Source organism: Peromyscus eremicus, chromosome 22 (assembly GCF_949786415.1).
Source record: "Peromyscus eremicus chromosome 22, PerEre_H2_v1, whole genome shotgun sequence".
Classification (NCBI taxonomy): domain Eukaryota; kingdom Metazoa; phylum Chordata; class Mammalia; order Rodentia; family Cricetidae; genus Peromyscus; species Peromyscus eremicus.
In genome coordinates this window covers 13829941-13847094 of record NC_081437.1, presented here as the reverse complement: position 1 = coordinate 13847094, position 17154 = coordinate 13829941, and the positions used below count along the sequence as shown (strand labels likewise).

The following is a 17154-nucleotide window of genomic DNA, read 5'->3' as shown; positions in this document are numbered from 1 at the left end:
TTAAAACAAAACCATGGAGTATTTTGAATATAGAAGAATATGACCTTAGGAATGACTTTTTAAAATGTAAAACCAATAGACTACATAAAATACACACATAGGAAGTTGCAGTCTTCATCGGCACATCCCTAGCCCCTCAGATTACAGATGACACTCAATGGGCTGCCTTAGTAGCTCTGGTTTACCAAAGAGTACCGGTGACAAAAACCAGAAGAGAGCCAGAAACCAGCAGGAGAAGGCATTTTCAACACACAGAACGGATTAAGTTATGTACAAAGCTGTCTTAGTGGGCGGATGGCTCAGCGATTAAGAGCACGCACTGCTCTTCCAGAGGACCTGAGTTCCAATCCCAACACCAGTGTCAGGTGGTTCACAACTGCCTGCAACTCCAGCTCCAGGGGATCTGACGCCCTCTTCTGGCATCTGCAAGTACCTGCACTCAGATGCACGCCCCCCCCCCCCCCCCGCGGTCCCCCCCCATACACATAAATAAGAATAAATGTTAAAAGAACATTTTAAAGTTGTCTTGCTACTGTAGCCATTGGCAGGACCTTCTCTTGCCTCATGATTCTAATGTCTACCAGTATTGGTGAATTCCATTTTTGGCAAATGTGATCTCAGGGGTTCTACGAACATCTGACTCAAATGTACTGGGCAAAAATCAATTTCCAATTATATCTGAAAACTACAATTAAAAACATACAGAGATACTTAAATCTATTAAAGATTTATTTCATTTGCGTGCAGGCACCTGTGGAAGCCACAAGAGGGCGTCAGATCCCCTGGAGCTAGAGTTACAGGTGGTTGTGAACTGCCCAAAGGAACTCAACTTGGATGCTCTGCAAGAGCACACTACAGGCTCTTAACCAACCCTCCCCATCCCACCAAGTGCCCAAGCCATCTCTCCAACCACCTGCCCCTTAAAGACAGGGTCTTGTAGCCTTAGCTGACTTTCATCTCGTCATGTACTTAAGACTAGCCTTTACCTCCTGAATGCTGGGATGTCAGGCATGTGTTATGGTAGTCGACTCCTAGATAATGAAGATGAAAAGGGCAGGAAATATCTGTGGGTATTTCTAACGCTGCAGATTAATTATAACAAAATTCCTCAAGTAGTGAGTTAGAGGTAAAATATGCAGACTGGGTTAAATCTTCCTATATGGAAAGTTCTTAAAGGAAGAGGCAGTATCTTCTTCATGGACAGTGTCTCATCTGTACATGGGAACACTTCATGTATAGTCAGTCAAAACTGAAAAAGTACACACAGCTAAAAACAAAGCTCCAAGCACAAAGTCCTCTAAAACATGGTCTGTGTACAACATTTATATAGCAAAAAATATGCCTTTAAAGTATTATTTTGTTTAATGTGTGTAAGTGTTTTGCCTGCAGGCGTGTCTGTGCACCACCATGTGCCCAGTGCTCCAAGAGGCCAGAAGATGTCGGGTCCGGTATTGGTGATCCTCTGGCTTCACACATATGGTTGGGATCTTCCATGTAGTGCTGGGAAGTGGGGTCCTCTGGAAGAGCATCCAATGCTCTTAACCACTGAGCATCTGTCTAGCCCCTAGTCTTTATTTTTCCCTCTCAACAGAACATCTTTTTATAGTCTATGAACTTTATACTGAATCAGGGCAGGTTATGTGAATAGCTTAGATACACATTTGGTGGCTGGTCTTTATGCCCACAGCATTTTGGATGATTAAGTTACAAAGCTGGATGGAAAGTCACTATAATAGGTATGTAGACAAACAAAGTGGTAGTTAAAAGAAAAATTACAAATACAGCTGTTACTATCCTAACTGAAGCCCCAAGTCACAATTCCGAAAATCATAAAAATACTCAATTAAATTTGATATATCTACTTTAAGACAGAAAAGCTAAGTTTTTAAATGGCTTTCATCAGAAGACTACTTAAAAACAGGTGTGTCAGGACTGGAGAAAGAGCTCAGCTGTTAACAGCACTTCCTACTCTTCCAGAAGACTCAAGTTTAGTTCCTCGTACCCATGTTGGGCAGCTCCTAACTGCCTGGAACTCCAGCGCTAGGGGATCCAATGTTTCCGTGAGTGCGTACACACACACACACACACACACACACACACACACACACACACACACACAAATAAATAAATAATAAATCAAAGTCTTTAAAAGACATTTGTGCACAAAGGGGCAAACCATGGCCACACTGTAACTCAGAAGTTAACAACAGATCTTCAAGGTACCTGGAGGCTAAGGGTTTTCAGCATTGGCTTTACAATGAATCTTGCAAAGGAAGACTGACTACATTATAGTTTGACTTAAGAGACCGTTCAAGTCAACAACAAATGAGGAACACTATTACAATAAAAACAAGAGCTCAGCATGATTAAAAATGCGGAGAGTAGAAAAGCAACACTCCTCACCTCCAATTATCTCCAAATGCAAAACACATTAATTCAATAAATCATTTGGATTTTCCAGGCTTAGAAACTGTACTTTGAAAAAAATTCACTTTCTGTAAAGTTCACACAAACATGTTAAAAGCAAGGGCAGTGTATATAATGTATGATTACATGAAAAATTAGTTTTATTTTTGTAGAAAAGACAAGCGAAAATTCAGGGAGAAAATGTTTCTGTAATTAGAAAGCACAAATGACAACGATTTTAGAATAAAAAGATGATAAATAAGCCCTTGTGAAAATACATTACAACATGACTTTTTAATGAAAAATTTCTATTAACCCAAACCTCTGCCTTCTACAGAATAAGGGTGCGAGCACGTGATCTCTACGGATAGAAACACAACTCAACAGTTACCTTGGCAGTATTCTATCAGGGAGCTTGTGTGCTGGAATCGATACGGGTAACTTTTGCATCTGTCTTGCATAATCAAAAAGCCCTGGTAAATTATGGGAATAGAGCTGAGAAGCTTTACCTGTGAAGAAACAAGCACCTTGTAAGAGCAGGTAACAAGCACCAAGCGCTGCTAAGGTGTGGAAGGGCGACACTCACCAGATATCGATAGCAAGCAATTGTTCATCACGTATAACCATGTACACCTGCGGGGGAAGAGCTGCCAAAGAACACACCAAGTTTACCGAGGTTACCACCATAGCCACGCACATACGTACACAGTGCTATGCAAGCTGAACATCAAGAGGCCAGCTCTTCAGTATTTATTTAAATTTTTTAAAAAAAGATTTATTTATTTATTAACTATGTATACAGTGTTCTGCCTGCGTGTATGCTTGCACGCCAGAAGAGGGCACTAGATCTTATTATAGATGGTTGTGAGCCACCATGTGGGTGCTGGGAATTGAACTCAGGTCCTCTGGAAGAACAGCCAGTGCTCTTAACTGCTGAGCCATCTCTCCAGCTCCTGCTCTTCAGTATTTAAAATGCACACTCACGACTACATCAAAGGAAGCAAGCTGCCAACATAATCTAAGTTTGAACACATCATGATTAACTCGTCACCCTGTAATGAGGGGCTACGTAACCCCAAAGAGAATAAGAACATTTTAAGTGACATCTATTCCTTTCTTTTGGTTCTGGGTTAAATGATTAAGTCTCTCCTCTTAAAATGTACTTAGCAAGTACATGCGCATACATAATGCAGAAAAAAGAACATAATGTAGAAGAGGAGACACTGAAATCTAGGTCTGTAGAGAGGCTGCAAGGGACCATGATGAAAACCTGCAAACCACAAAGGCTGGGGTGAGCAGAAATTGAAAGGAAACATGGGAATCCATCTGTCCATGCAGTGTGTGAGAACGGGGGAACAGCTCAGGAAACTTGATGATATTTGAGTATTGGGGCAAAGAAAAGCGAATCAATATACCTGAAAGGAGGAAATGGCTGGTCTCATGGAGACCTTTCATTAACAAGCATGAGCAGTCTACACAGTGGCTGCTGGACCAGCACCATCAGCATGACCTGGGCCTGTGTTAGACATGCTAGTTCTCGGACCTCAGCCACACCTCCGAAAGCAGTTCTGAAGTGGGCCAAACACTCAGTCCCTAACCAGACCTGCTGGCGACTGTGATAGCCACTCAGGGATGTAATTAGGTACCCTGACTGAACAAGCTTGTTGGCTGGGCTTGCTCTGGCAATTCCTACAGGTCTTTCCAAAAGGGGCTGGGATGAGGGTAGGGAATAGGAAGAATGGGGAGATGATAAAATACATCAAGGTTGGGGCTGGAGGTGGCTCAGCGGTTAAGAGCACTGGCTATTCTTCCAGAGGTCCTGAGTTCAATTCCCAGCAACCACATGGTGGCTCACAACCATCCGTAATGAGATCTGGTGCCCTCTTCTGGCCTGCAAGCATGCGTGTAGGCAGAACACTGTGTACATAATAAATAAATAAATCTTAAAAAAAAATACATCAAGGCTCTAAGGTATATTAGAGCACCAAGCCATAATAAAATATAATAATAGAATTGAGAAACAATACAATCTAAATAAACAATGAAGTGGAAGGCTTGCATCTCACTTATTTGGGAAGTGTATTCATGAAATACTCTTTTCCTCCAACCAAACATAAAAAAATATAGACCATGTACCAACAGCTAACTATGTCTTAAATTCCAATTTCAACATCTATTTTCTACTTCATGTTTCATTAGCAAATTGTAAGCCAAGCAGGAGTTTATTGGCTACACTGAGATGGAGAGAGAAAGGGATGACTTATTCTAGATCTCAGAGAACTGTCTCAGCAGCAGGAAGCTGACTTTATCCAATCAGTGTTGACCTATGGCAACTTTCACACAAATAAATACTTAGAAATACTTCCTAAGTGCCAAACATAGGCCTGTGCTGTCTAAACTAATACAGTCACATAGGAAATATGAGGCTAAAACAAATGCCTTCTCGTTTTCAGCATGGGGCAGTGGACTGGCATTTACACCTAGTTTTAGTCAAGTATTGCGCTTCATTTTGGATTTTTTTTTTTAACCACCTTAAAAAAGGGTTTTCCAGATGATCAACACCTGCTTTAGTAAGTTAGGTTCTGGGCAAAGAAATCAGTTTAATGAAAGAATGTAGTAGTTAAGAAGGCCGGGGTCAATATTTTGCCTAGAATCATACTTTCTATCAAAAAGTATGTGACTTCAGTAAACTTTAGTTTTTGTATTATTTTTTTCCCCAAGACAGGGTTTCTCTGTGTAGCTCTGGTTGTCCCGAAACTCTCTCTGCAGATCAGGCTGGCCTCGAACTCAGAGCTCCACCTGCCTCTGCCTCCCGAGTGCTGGGATTAAAGGCCTGTACCACCACTGCCCAGCTAGTCTTTGCATTCTTATCTGGAAGATGGAGCATGTGAGGCTGGAGAGATGGCTCAGTGGTTAAGAACACTGCCTGCTCTTGTGGAGGACCTGGGCTATATTCTCAGCTCTCACATGGCAGCTCACAACCACCTATAACTCCAGTTCTAGGGGATCCAATATCCTCTTTTGGCCTGCAGGGCCAGGCACACACACGGTACATAAAATTTTTTAAAAAATTAAAAAGGTTGAGGGGGGCTGGGGATATAGCTCAGTGGTCAAGCCTTGCCTAGGATGTGCAAACCTAGGGGGTTTGGTCCCAGCACCTCAAAAAAGAAAAGAAAAAGTTGAGAAAAGATGGCAATGTTTACTTTTTAATAGCTTGTTATTATTTACAGATTTTCTCCATTTTATTTGTAGTAAATTCATATTACTAAAGGAGAATCAATTACCCATCCCATGGGCACTTGGAACCCAATGTGTGAGACTGATGTCCTCGTCCCTCTCATCTTCACGTCTCTGAAAACTGCAGTCATGTGCAGTTGTGACAGGGACCTCTCCTGAGTCTCCATATGGAACTTGACATTTGATGTGCCAATTCTAATTCTTCTGTCTTTCTCGAGGATAAAGACTTCTCTAGTGAAGTACAAGGGGCAATGTGGTGGATAGTTAAGGATATGAAGTCTAGTGTACATGTAGCCCAGGCTAGCCATGGGAGGTCTGTGTAGCAAGTGCTCTTAACCACTGAACCATGTCCCCAGCCCTCTGCCCAGACTGAACATGTCTTCATCTTCTGATCACAGGCTCATTGTCTCCCACTATATCACAAAGAGACATTTCCAAGGCACAGGTCTGCCCATTAGCTTGGTACACAGAGCTCTGGGGTTTGACAATGTATTGCTATTGTTCTGGACTCCCAACTGTTTACTCCCTTCTCACACTACTTCACGGCTCCACGTCTTTGTCACTTAGGGTCCACCCAAACACATCTTCCCACCTCCCCAGGAGGTACTGGTGACATTCACCTTCGCGGCCTATGGCCTGTGCTTATTCCTAGAGTGATGGATGGCAAAGTGTGAGTGCAGGAATCTGTCTTTCACTAGGACTGACAGCTCCCAAGGGCAGGAACCGAGCCCCGGCTCTGTCTCCAGCATGTGGCAAACAAATGCTCCTTCAATGTTTTATGAATAAAAGAAATGACAAATCACAACTGAAACTTATTTCTAACGTCGACTTAACTAATAAGAAAGAATACAGAAGACAGCCTACCTGCTCCATTGATGTCTCGTGAAGTTCATTGAGATTAAGGGTATAAATGCCCTCTTCAGCACCAAATATCAAGTACTGATCTGAGATAACAGAGATACTTCATTAGCTGACTTCAATACACAAGATATTTTAGAAAGGTGTTTATCATCTACAATTCAGTCAATATGTGTTACCTCTGAAAAAGACTATGATTTTAAACGTTTTAATACGAAGAAGAAATGAGACACTCATAAGCTAAGTTATATATAAAGTTAGTCTCAGAACAGTGAGGGAGACTGCAGGAGGGAGACATGAAGATGGCCTGGTGGACTCATCACTCACCAGAGGGTGGGACTGACTGGCAGAGTCTGCAGCTACTTTTTCTAAAGTTCCCTAAAGAGAGGACCATGTGCAAAGACAGTGAAAACCAAGAACTAGAGCAGGTTAAAGATGATTTCTACAGATGTGGTGGTTTGAGTAGGCATGGCCCCACAGGCTCATCTATTTCAATGCTCAGTCGCCAGGGAGTGGAACTGTTTGAAAGGATTAGGAGGTGTGGCCTTGGAGGAAGTGTGTCACTGGGAGGTGGACTTTGAGGTTTCAAAAGCCCATGCCAGGCCTGGCTCTCTCTCTTGGCCCATGGACCAGGATGCAGCTCTCAGCAACTGCTCCATGTCTGCCTGCTGCCATGCTCCCCACCATGCTGATAACGGACTAAACCTCTGAACCCACAATCAGGTTCCAAGGGAAGTGCTTTCTCTAAAAAGAGCTGCTGTCTCTTCACAGTGACAGGATGGTGACGAAGACAATAGGCTACCTGTTTTTTTTTTTTGGCTATTCCTGTAAGCCCTAACATAGAAACACAGGATCTGGGCTGGGAAGGCAGAGGAAACAAAACAAAATGGAATAGCTGCTGAGGATGTAGTTCAGTGGACAGAGTGATTGTTCAGCATGGGCACGGCCCTGGGCTTGATCTCACAAACTGGACATGGCGGCAAACATGTGCAATCACTGCCTGGGGGTGGAGACAAGTGCACTAGAAGTTCATGGTCATCACCGACTGGATAGAAGGTTTGAAGTCAGCCTGGGCTAAAGACTTGGTCGAAAGACAAACCCAACCCATGTTCTGATCATTGCCTGTCAAAAATTTAACCAAAACCTGGGTAGAGCAGTGGTTCTCAACCTTCCTAACGCTGTGACCCTTTAATGCAGTCCTCATGTTGTGGGGACCCCCAACCATAAAATCAGTTTGTTACTACTTCACAACTGTCATTTTTCTACTGTTATGAATCGCAATCTGATATGGGACACAAGGGGGTCGTGACCCACAGGTTGAGAACTGCTGTTTTAGATAATAAGAGAAACTTACCCAACGTCCTATCTAATTGTTTTTAAGACAGTAAAAGGAATACATTATGATCTTCTCTGGGCTGAGCAGAGTATTCTAATAACCTAGAACATATGAGAACCCCTAAACTGTGCGGCCTTTAGGACTGGTGCTGGCCTGAGACCTGGGGTCAGACTGCAGGGGTTAAACAAAGCACTCTAGCACCAGCTCCCCGGGAAGGAACAAATCTGAGCGTCGAATGAGAAGACTCATCTTGGATTTTTAGGAGAATACATATATATTTGTCCTCTTACGCACGTTCATGTAAGAATGCTCACAGGTGACGCTGGGGGTGTTTTACATAGTTAACGAGAGGGCTGTTGGGATGCAGAAAGACACCACGTCCTTGACGTGGACCCTCATTACTCTGAATCTGACTCGCTCTACAGCGGTCCCTAGCCTCTGGGGATTTAGGGTCTCAGTCACTTCAGTGGTGGCTCTGTGGAAACGACACACTGGGCAGGAGAGGAAGAAACACTTCTGCAGGAAGTCAGGGAGGCCTGGCGCGGTGACCACCACCAACCCCGTGAGCTACCCGCCACCTCAAACCACGACAGTACAGACAAATACGTTTACCCTAAATCTATACACACAGCAGAACTCTCAGAGAAAGACACCAGAAAAGGAGTCAAATGAAACTCGTTCAGAGCTCTGTGAAGGACTTAGAAACGGAAGAAACGGGGCACTACCTCTCGTGTCTGGGTTGATCCAGGATGTGGCACAGTGGATTTTCAGGGGACAGCCATTAAAAACCTTTGAAAAACATGCTCCCATCTGGAAAAATAAGGACGCATCAACAGGACAGTAACAGCAATGGTCCCTAACATCACATAGGAGGCATAACACTTTGTTTAACATGGGAAGCTACAGTGAGCACACTCAAACTAACATCATCCTCACATTACAGAAATAAATGTGTCAAGTCACTCTCCATCTAACTTTTGAAAGAGTAGATCATTTGTTCTGGACATCTACAACAAACTTTTTGATAGTATTATACAAAGTTTCCTGGTACGGCAACAATTTTGCTGAAGAAAAAAAAAATCTCATAAATCAGCATCAATAACTAATTCTGTGTAATAAATAATTTGCCAGTAAGAATCAGAATTTCCTACCAAAACAACATAATATTCTTAAGTAAGAAGAAACTAATAATCTCCACACAAAAAATATTCATTTGGTTTCTTGACAAAAATGTCATCATTGAGGCCAGGCATGGTGGCCCACACCTTTAATCCCAGCACTCGGGAGGCAGAGGCAGGTGAATCTCTGTGAGTTTGAGGTCAGCCTGGTCTACAGAGTGAGTTCTAGGACAGTCAGGGGATACACAGAGAAACCCTGTCTCAGAAAAAGAAAAAAAGATTAAAAAAAAAAATCATTGAATTTTATATTGTAAACTAAAATGCAGGGTTGATTTAAATCCACACATATGCTCCAAATTAAAAATAAACAGACTCATTAAGAGGATCAATGTGAGGACAGGCAGGATGTCTCCACAAGAAAAGGCACCTGTCTCTAAGCCTGACCTGAATTTTATCCCCAGATCTTACACAGTGGAAAGAGAAAACTCACTCTAGGAAGCTATGGCAGAAGCACACATGTACATATGTGAAAACACACACACACGCACACACATACACAAATATAAAATTTTCTTTTTAAATGAAAAAAGAACAGCTGAGTGTGATTGTGATGGCCCCTGCTTGTGACGTCAGTGCTGGGGATGTGGGTGGGGAGCAGGCAGACACAATCAAAGATACACACCGAAACAATTCCCACTGTGTTTAGTTTGAAAACCAGTTATTTGATACTTAGTACTTACATGCACTTTAGGTGTTGGGGGAAGACCATTACTAATTGGCTTCTAGAAAAGGAACATGTATTATTGTTATTATTATTATTATTATTATTATTAATTTATTTTTTTGCTGCTATTTGGCAAGAAAATACTGTATTTCAAGCTCATTTCTTTGAATAAAATACACAAGTGTAATATTACCATAAAATAGCTATCTTTAATTTTCCTATATTCTTTCCAGAGTTACTTACTGCTCCCCAAACCAGTTTGGTGTACATCCTTTCTCTAGGTAACTGTATACACTTAACATATAACAGCTTTCTGGGCAGTATTTGTTATCTGCAGTGCTGGTCATCAAACTCAGGACCTCTCACATGACAGGTACTCTACTAACAAGGACTAGAGTTTAAAGAGTCAGCTCTCATCATGGAGGACAACCACTCTTGGTGAACGATCTCAGTGTGAAGGGTTAGACTAGCTGTTCTCAACCTGAGTGTCGTGATCCCTTTGGGGGTTGAATGACCCCTATATAGAGGTCGCCTAAGACCATCGGAAAACACAGATATTTACATTACAATTCATAACAGTAGCAAAATTACAGTTATGAAGTAGCAACGAAAATAATTTCATGGTTGGGGGGTCACCACAACAAGAGGGACTGTATTAAAACTGTATCACAGCTTTAGGAAGGTTGAGAACCACTGGGTCAGACTTACATAAAGTCACGATTTATAATGTGCTAAATAAAAGTGGATCTAAGTTTAAACAAGGCGGTTATGTCAGTTTACCTTTACAAAGGTCCCTTCATGATTTAAATAAAATACTATCACAATAATCAATAGACTAAATTATCAATATAGTAATTATGGAATACACAACTGCTATGGTTCCAGTCCTTGTAAGTGTGACCCTTGCTATATAGTGAGAAAACACACAAGTGTGAGTGTACAAACGTCAACACTTACGGGTACATCCTTCTTCTCTTTTCTGGAAAGGTTTGTGCCTCGATGCTCACTCTGTTGCTGATACAAAGATCCATCTCGTTCTCCATTTAGCTGGAAGGAGCTCACTCCATTCCCTTCAATAAGATATGTTTAGATATACTGTGATTTTTTTAATGAAAGATTTCATTAAGACGATTATGAAAGAGGAAAGATTTATTCTGCACTTGAGATCTCCCATTCAGAACACTCATCCCTGGAGTGTTATATATGTTCTTCCTCTTTCCAGCATATCAGGTAAATTTAAACTCAGCTCGTATCTGAGTAAATGCTTATTTTCATTAAAAAGAGGAAAATAGTAAATTTGTAATTACTTTCAATGAACGGACAATTCATACTACATACAGTTACCAAGACATGGTAACAGCTCTTTTAAAGGTTCCTCTGGATAGCAATTATTTTTCTAAAAGGATTAAAATGAAGGAGTCAAAGAAAAACACCCTCATCTTTCCTAAGACGGAAGTAGGCTACAACCAAACATGTTTCCTTGTCTCTCCAAAGCTGACTTTGACTTAGATGCTGCACTAATGCTGAAGCGGACGGGGAATGCTAATGGCGCGGAGCTGCAGAGACGCTTGGCAGCTAAGAGCGCCTGCTGCTGCTGCCAGGACCCGGGTTCAGGGCTCAGCACTCTATGGTGGCTCACAACTCTCTACCTCCAGTTCCGGGAACGCACACACTCTCTGGCCTCTCCTGGCACCAGGCAGACACTCACACACATGAACATAACAAAAAATGGGGTCAGTGTCCGGGCTGGTTCACCAGGGATCCTGTCGTTGACTGCATTTTGTACCCGGAAGCGCAAGGCAGGAAAGAAGTTAACAGCCACTGCGCTTGCCATCTCCCCCACAAAGCAATGTCCATCACCTCTAGACAGTGCCTTCACTTCTTTGAGAACAAGCACCTGTAACAGACTGGAGTCTGCTCTCCCCCTCTCACCTAAAGCAGCAGGCTTCTGTGGGGGTAATCTGGGGGGAGGTGGCCTAGGTGGAACGTGGGATGGCTTTGCTGGGCTCCCTGATGAGGGACATCTCTTGATTGTTCCTTGGTTACCATCCTCAGCAGCATGTGTATCCTGCGGTATGAAGATGGACTTAGGCTGAAATAACACAGAAAAGGAAACCAGTGATTAAACATATGATTCCTTTCCTTTAGTAAATATTAGTACATATCAGAGACTTTCAAACTGTGCTCACTAGAGGAGTGTCAAGGGTATTTAAGATTCAGGCTATCTTGTTACTTAAAAATTCTTCTAAAAATACATAAAAATGTGCTGGGTTCTGCAGCTGTGGAAGGAGGACACGGATTGAAGGTTTCTATTTCCTTCTATTAGTGTCTCATAAGCCTTCCTAAGTAAAAATATTCTTCTCTTCTGATTATACAGCACCTTAACTGCATCTCTTTTAAGTACCGAAGCTAATCAACACTTGTCAGGTTAATCTCAACTGTCCCTTGGACAACTGGGCATGTTTATGTGAAAGTGTAATCTTCCAGATTAGAGACAACAGAAAGAAGACAGCTACTAAACTGCTCATCTCCTGGAGAACACCAGCACAGTAAGACAGGATGCCCGAGAAACTTCTTGTGAAGACAGTGGTTTGCTTCCACAGGTGCCCTTACAATGCCTACCATGCAACCTCCACAAGCAAGCACAGCACCTTTCACCCGTGAGAACTGAGGTGTTCTCAGTAACACAGTGACAACAAAACAGTGTGAGAAGCCGAGACTGGGAAGGCTCCGACTCATACTGCAACACATCTTACTTTGTAATTAAACTTGTTACACATAGAAACCTATAGTGTACCATTCTGCTATCTGTCCACTCATTTTATCCCTGAAGAAGCCTGGACATATGCTACATACGTGTATGAAATGAAAGAAAACCCTGTAAGGTGGGATTGCTTTATTATCCAAGATGACTTTGTTAGGCACAGGGTTGGCTCAGTGCAGAGTGCTTGCCCGATGTGCAAGGGGGCCCAGGTTCAATCCCCAGCAGAGCCAGGGAAAGCGGGGGTTGTCATTACATTGTTCTCCAAAGCGGCTGTCCTGTTTTTGTATTTTTTTTTTTTTTTTTCGAGACAGGGTTTCTCTGTGTAGCTTAGCGCCTTTCCTGGGACTCACTTGGTAGTCCAGGCTGGCCTCGAACTCACAGAGATCCGCCCGAGTGCTGGGATTAAAGGCGTGCACCACCACCGCCCGGCTGTTTTTGTATTTTTTTTTTTTATTTTTTATTTTTTTCGAGACAGGGTTTCTCTGTGTAGCTTTGCGCCTTTCCTGGAACTCACTTGGTAGCCCAGGCTGGCCTCGAACTCACAGAGATCCGCCTGGCTCTGCCTCCCGAGTGCTGGGATTAAAGGCGTGCGCCACCACCGCCCGGCCTGTTTTGTATTTTTAATTTACAATTATTTTCTGAAAATTAAATGTCTGTGACAGTAGTTTATCCTTTGTCCACTCTCAGCAATCAATTAATGGTAGGTTACAGATTTTAAGGAAAAAAAAATCTTATGAAAATGTAAGATTCCTAGCAAGGTGGAAAAAATACCAATCTAGAAATTATTTCAAAGTATAGTTAAAATGTATTACTTAAATAACTACTGAATCGTCATTTTTAAAAATATGAAAGTGAAATTATGTTTAGATAAAAATCATCAACTCCGAGTTTTTGTTTGTGGCTGGAAACAAAGGAAAGCTACCGTAACGGAGTCAGCAAGTTCTACAGTGGAGAGCAGTGTGCGGGGTCAGGGTGGAGAGCGAGCCTGCCTACCTTTGGTGGCAGAGGTGGTGGGACTTTTGCTTTCATGGTTGAACTAAAAACACAGAAGATATAGAGTCAGAATTCTGCATTTGACAAATGAATTATTAAACACAACTGTTTTTCAAAGATACAGAAGAAATACTATTTCCAAAATATTTTGTAAAATGTCCAAATTCTATTAAATGAAACATTCAGAAGTAAGCAGGTAGATGTGCATCTTCTTGGTTTCAAATGTCACAGTGATCCAAAGTGGAAAGATGACACAATTCTATTTTATTTCAATCAAAAGGTAAATAAAGATATAAGTAGCAATTGGGCCGGAGAAATGGTAAGGGCACAAAATACAGCACACACAATATGTATTGATTTCTCTCCTGCGGTGGTGATAAAATTCAGACAAAGGGCTCATTCCAGCTATAGTTCAAGTGTGTGGTCCACCATGGCAGAGAGTCAAGGCTGCATGAACCACATCAGAATTTACACAGTCTAGGGTCCTCTTACCCAGAAATGGCCCCACCCACAGTTAAGAGGGGCCTTCTCACATCAACTAATCCAATCAAGACAACCTACCACGTGTAAACCCAGAGGCCTGTTTGACAGGCAATTCTGGATCTGTCTCAATTCTATGTCTTCAATTAGTGTTACAGACTGACATTTATCTCCCTAAATTCACATACTGATGGGAGAATCCTCAATGTGATGCACATAAAGCCATGGCTTTTAGGAGGTCATTGCAGTTAAATGTTAAATAGGCTTGATAGGCATGAGAATAGGGAGAATGATTGCCCTCTGCCCCACCACATACACACATCAAGAAAGGCCATGTGAACACAGATGGAGGCAGGAACTTGACAACGAGTTCAAGGTCATCCACATGTACATAACACATTTCCGGCCAACCCGGATGACAAGAGACCCTGTCTCAAAGCCAAGGTTGGGGTTGGTAGGTGCACAAGTAGATGGAGGAAACATCAGCTGGGCCAGCACCTAGATCCTGAATTTCCTAGCCTCTAGAGCTGGGAGAATTAAGTTTCTGTCTAGCCCACCCAGTATAAGGCATTTTTGTTATCCCAATATGAAGTCCATTAATCCAAGTGGAATAGAAAAACCCCAGCACAGAGACTGTGGTACAACCCAAGACTGTGTTATTTATATTAAAACTATCATCACTATTAAGCCCAGAACTATGACACAGGTCAAATGAGATCCTTTCTTTTTACCAAAAGGAGCAACAGAACCTACTGTTTAGAGTCGTCTTCATCCCCTTCATCATCTTCTAGGTGGGCCACGTGTCCACTAAAGAGACCAGACAGCTCGTTAGACGGCGAACCTCCCCAGGGCAGCTACAGAGATAAAGGGGGGCCGACTGCAGGCCAGGACTGTCTGGCTGCATCTTTGCAGGACAGACTGACAACTAAAACGGACGAACCACACATGACAGAGAAGGGGAAACGACTTAGCTCGTCTATGACGTAAGAAAGTACTTAAAGCTTAATTAAAAGTTGTAATTACCGTTGATGTAGTTCTTCTTCCACGGACTTTAGAAGACTCCTTAAAGATAAACGAGAAGCGTGAGGAAATGGCGTCAAGGACGTCACTTCTGTTCCCTATGCTTGCCCCTAAGTTTCCTGAATACGTCTGCCACACTGACCACTTCCGTGCCACCAAGCTTATGTTTTAATGAGACAGCTCTATCTTTGATTGCTAATGTCTTAAAAATGTATCCTAAACGAACATAAATAAATACACTCTAATACCGACTGAAATTACTGATTCAAACAGGAGACGATTCAGCATGGAATGCCACAACAAAACTGATAAAACAATTGCAGGGTCGGAACCAGGGATTTCCAGGACTCAAATTCTATCAGAATATTACACCTGACACCAGACATTATGTTTTCTCTTTCTTAAAATAAAGAGGGTGACACACTCTGGCAGACATGGAACTCAGCATGTTGGCTTTCTGCGGAAGCAGGCATGCATGAGCTGTGAACACATGGATGTGGCAGCAGCCCGCTTTCCCGGGGGACACTTGCTCACCTTTGGCCTGCTCTCCCTCCGATGGTGCACAAGCAAACACATGTACACTTTTGGGAGGCTAAGGCTGTGTCAGACCAGCTCTGAGGGTTTTACCATCAGGACTGACGTTTTTAAAAAGGCTTGAATTTTCAAGAAGGTGGGAGAATTGGGGTGTTCCTGAACATAGGCAATTCAGGAAGCACAGCCTTCTCCGGGCTGCTGCAGTTACTAGGAGAGAGGTACTCTCCCTAAACCTTCTAAGTAGTTCCTCAGTGTTCTTGGACCTCACACCATGAAACCCAGAAGGCATGGTTAGCTGTCTATCATGGACCATGAGCAGAACCATCTTATCCATCAAGGACTTTAAGCAGGCTAGCCTGAGAAGTTTTCAGAACGACCAGTTATGAATCTGGAATCAACCACTCCGAGTACTACCACCCCTAGAAAGAAAGGCTGAGGTGCGGTAGGCAGTTCAACATCCTGCGAACTGTGAAGCTCTCCCAGGACCAGCTCTAAGCAACAGGAGCTTCCGGCTAGGGGCAGTGTGACAAGGGAGGGCAAAGCTGGCCTGAAGCTGAATCCCGCCGTTACCTCTGTGGGCCTGTGGCCTTGGATAAGGACTTCAATTTGAATGGGTACATTTCATTCATTTGATGTAAAATGGGAGTTACACTAGGAGAGAAAGTGTTTGAAGCAGCCAACAGCTGGATGCGGGCAAGCACTTAGCGCCCCCCCCCCCCCCCAAGCACTGCACTCCGTGGTCTCAAGGACTCCCTTCGAGAAACACTTGCCCAGGTTAGATCCTGGAGAAACCTGTCGCCCACAGGAGGGTCTTCGAGGTCCTACTGTCTGAAGAATACGTAACTTTTCTACACTATGTCTGCTGCTGTTTCCTAGAAACTACTCGGATACGTGCTATAACAGATTAAATTATGTAGAAGACAGGAAAACTCGGCTATCTTCCAGTAGTGTGAAGGAAATATGAAAAAAAAAAAGGAAGCAATGCCATTTCCTTATTATTATTACTTTGTCAGAGGAAAAATCGCTCTTTTCCTAAGAACGCTGCCTGTTCCTGTGCCAGCAGTGCCCAGCTGGGCTGTGCAGGTGTGGCTGCGGTTACTCCATCCAGTCACATGGGGGTCAGGACAGTGCTACCAGGAAGGAGCAAAGAGGAGGCATTTGAGCTGGTTCTTTAGGGGAGGGCTTAAAATTGTACAAACATGTGTTTTTATTAAAGGTGAACATATATTACTATTTTAAAATAATTCAGCATTTTTGGAAACTCCTTCGTTTAACTTTCCACACTAAAATGCCACACCAGCAACAGGAAGTCCTCAGCACGGTGACGCTGCAAAGGGACCCTAGGTCACAGACTTGAGAAGTGCAGCCTTCCCAAGTTCAGATGCCTGCAATCCTATCATTAGCCTGGGCTACAGGGCCAACAGGCGGTTCTAAACAAACAAGTGGGAAAAAATACTTTTTCTGAGCATGTGGCAGTATTTTTTTAGGCATTAGGATTTGAAAGTAATTAGGAAGACAGTCTATATATAGTTTTACTTTCTATTAGCACAGCCGTGGGATTCACATGGCATTCTGGCTTTGTGTGTGTGTCGGGGTTGGGGGGGTGGGGGTGGGCATGATTACTGTAGCCAAGGCTGGCCTCAAACTTGCTATGTAGCTGAAGACAGCCTTGAACTTCCGATCC

General features: G+C 42.9%; 1 protein-coding gene across 2 annotated transcripts in view; it reads right to left on the bottom strand.

Annotated features, from left to right (window-relative positions):
• Window positions 1–17154, bottom strand: part of Map4k3 (mitogen-activated protein kinase kinase kinase kinase 3) — a 150309-nt gene that overhangs the window by 17441 nt on the left and 115714 nt on the right. For both annotated transcript variants that reach the window (XM_059248481.1, XM_059248482.1), the window contains 10 exons: window positions 14940–14978; window positions 14670–14723; window positions 13437–13479; window positions 11612–11771; window positions 10637–10749; window positions 9696–9737; window positions 8563–8647; window positions 6508–6587; window positions 2993–3053; window positions 2798–2915 (listed from right to left, as the gene is read on the bottom strand). In XM_059248481.1, the coding sequence (XP_059104464.1) occupies window positions 2798–2915; window positions 2993–3053; window positions 6508–6587; window positions 8563–8647; window positions 9696–9737; window positions 10637–10749; window positions 11612–11771; window positions 13437–13479; window positions 14670–14723; window positions 14940–14978 (795 nt within the window). The remainder of the gene's footprint in view (window positions 1–2797; window positions 2916–2992; window positions 3054–6507; window positions 6588–8562; window positions 8648–9695; window positions 9738–10636; window positions 10750–11611; window positions 11772–13436; window positions 13480–14669; window positions 14724–14939; window positions 14979–17154) is intronic.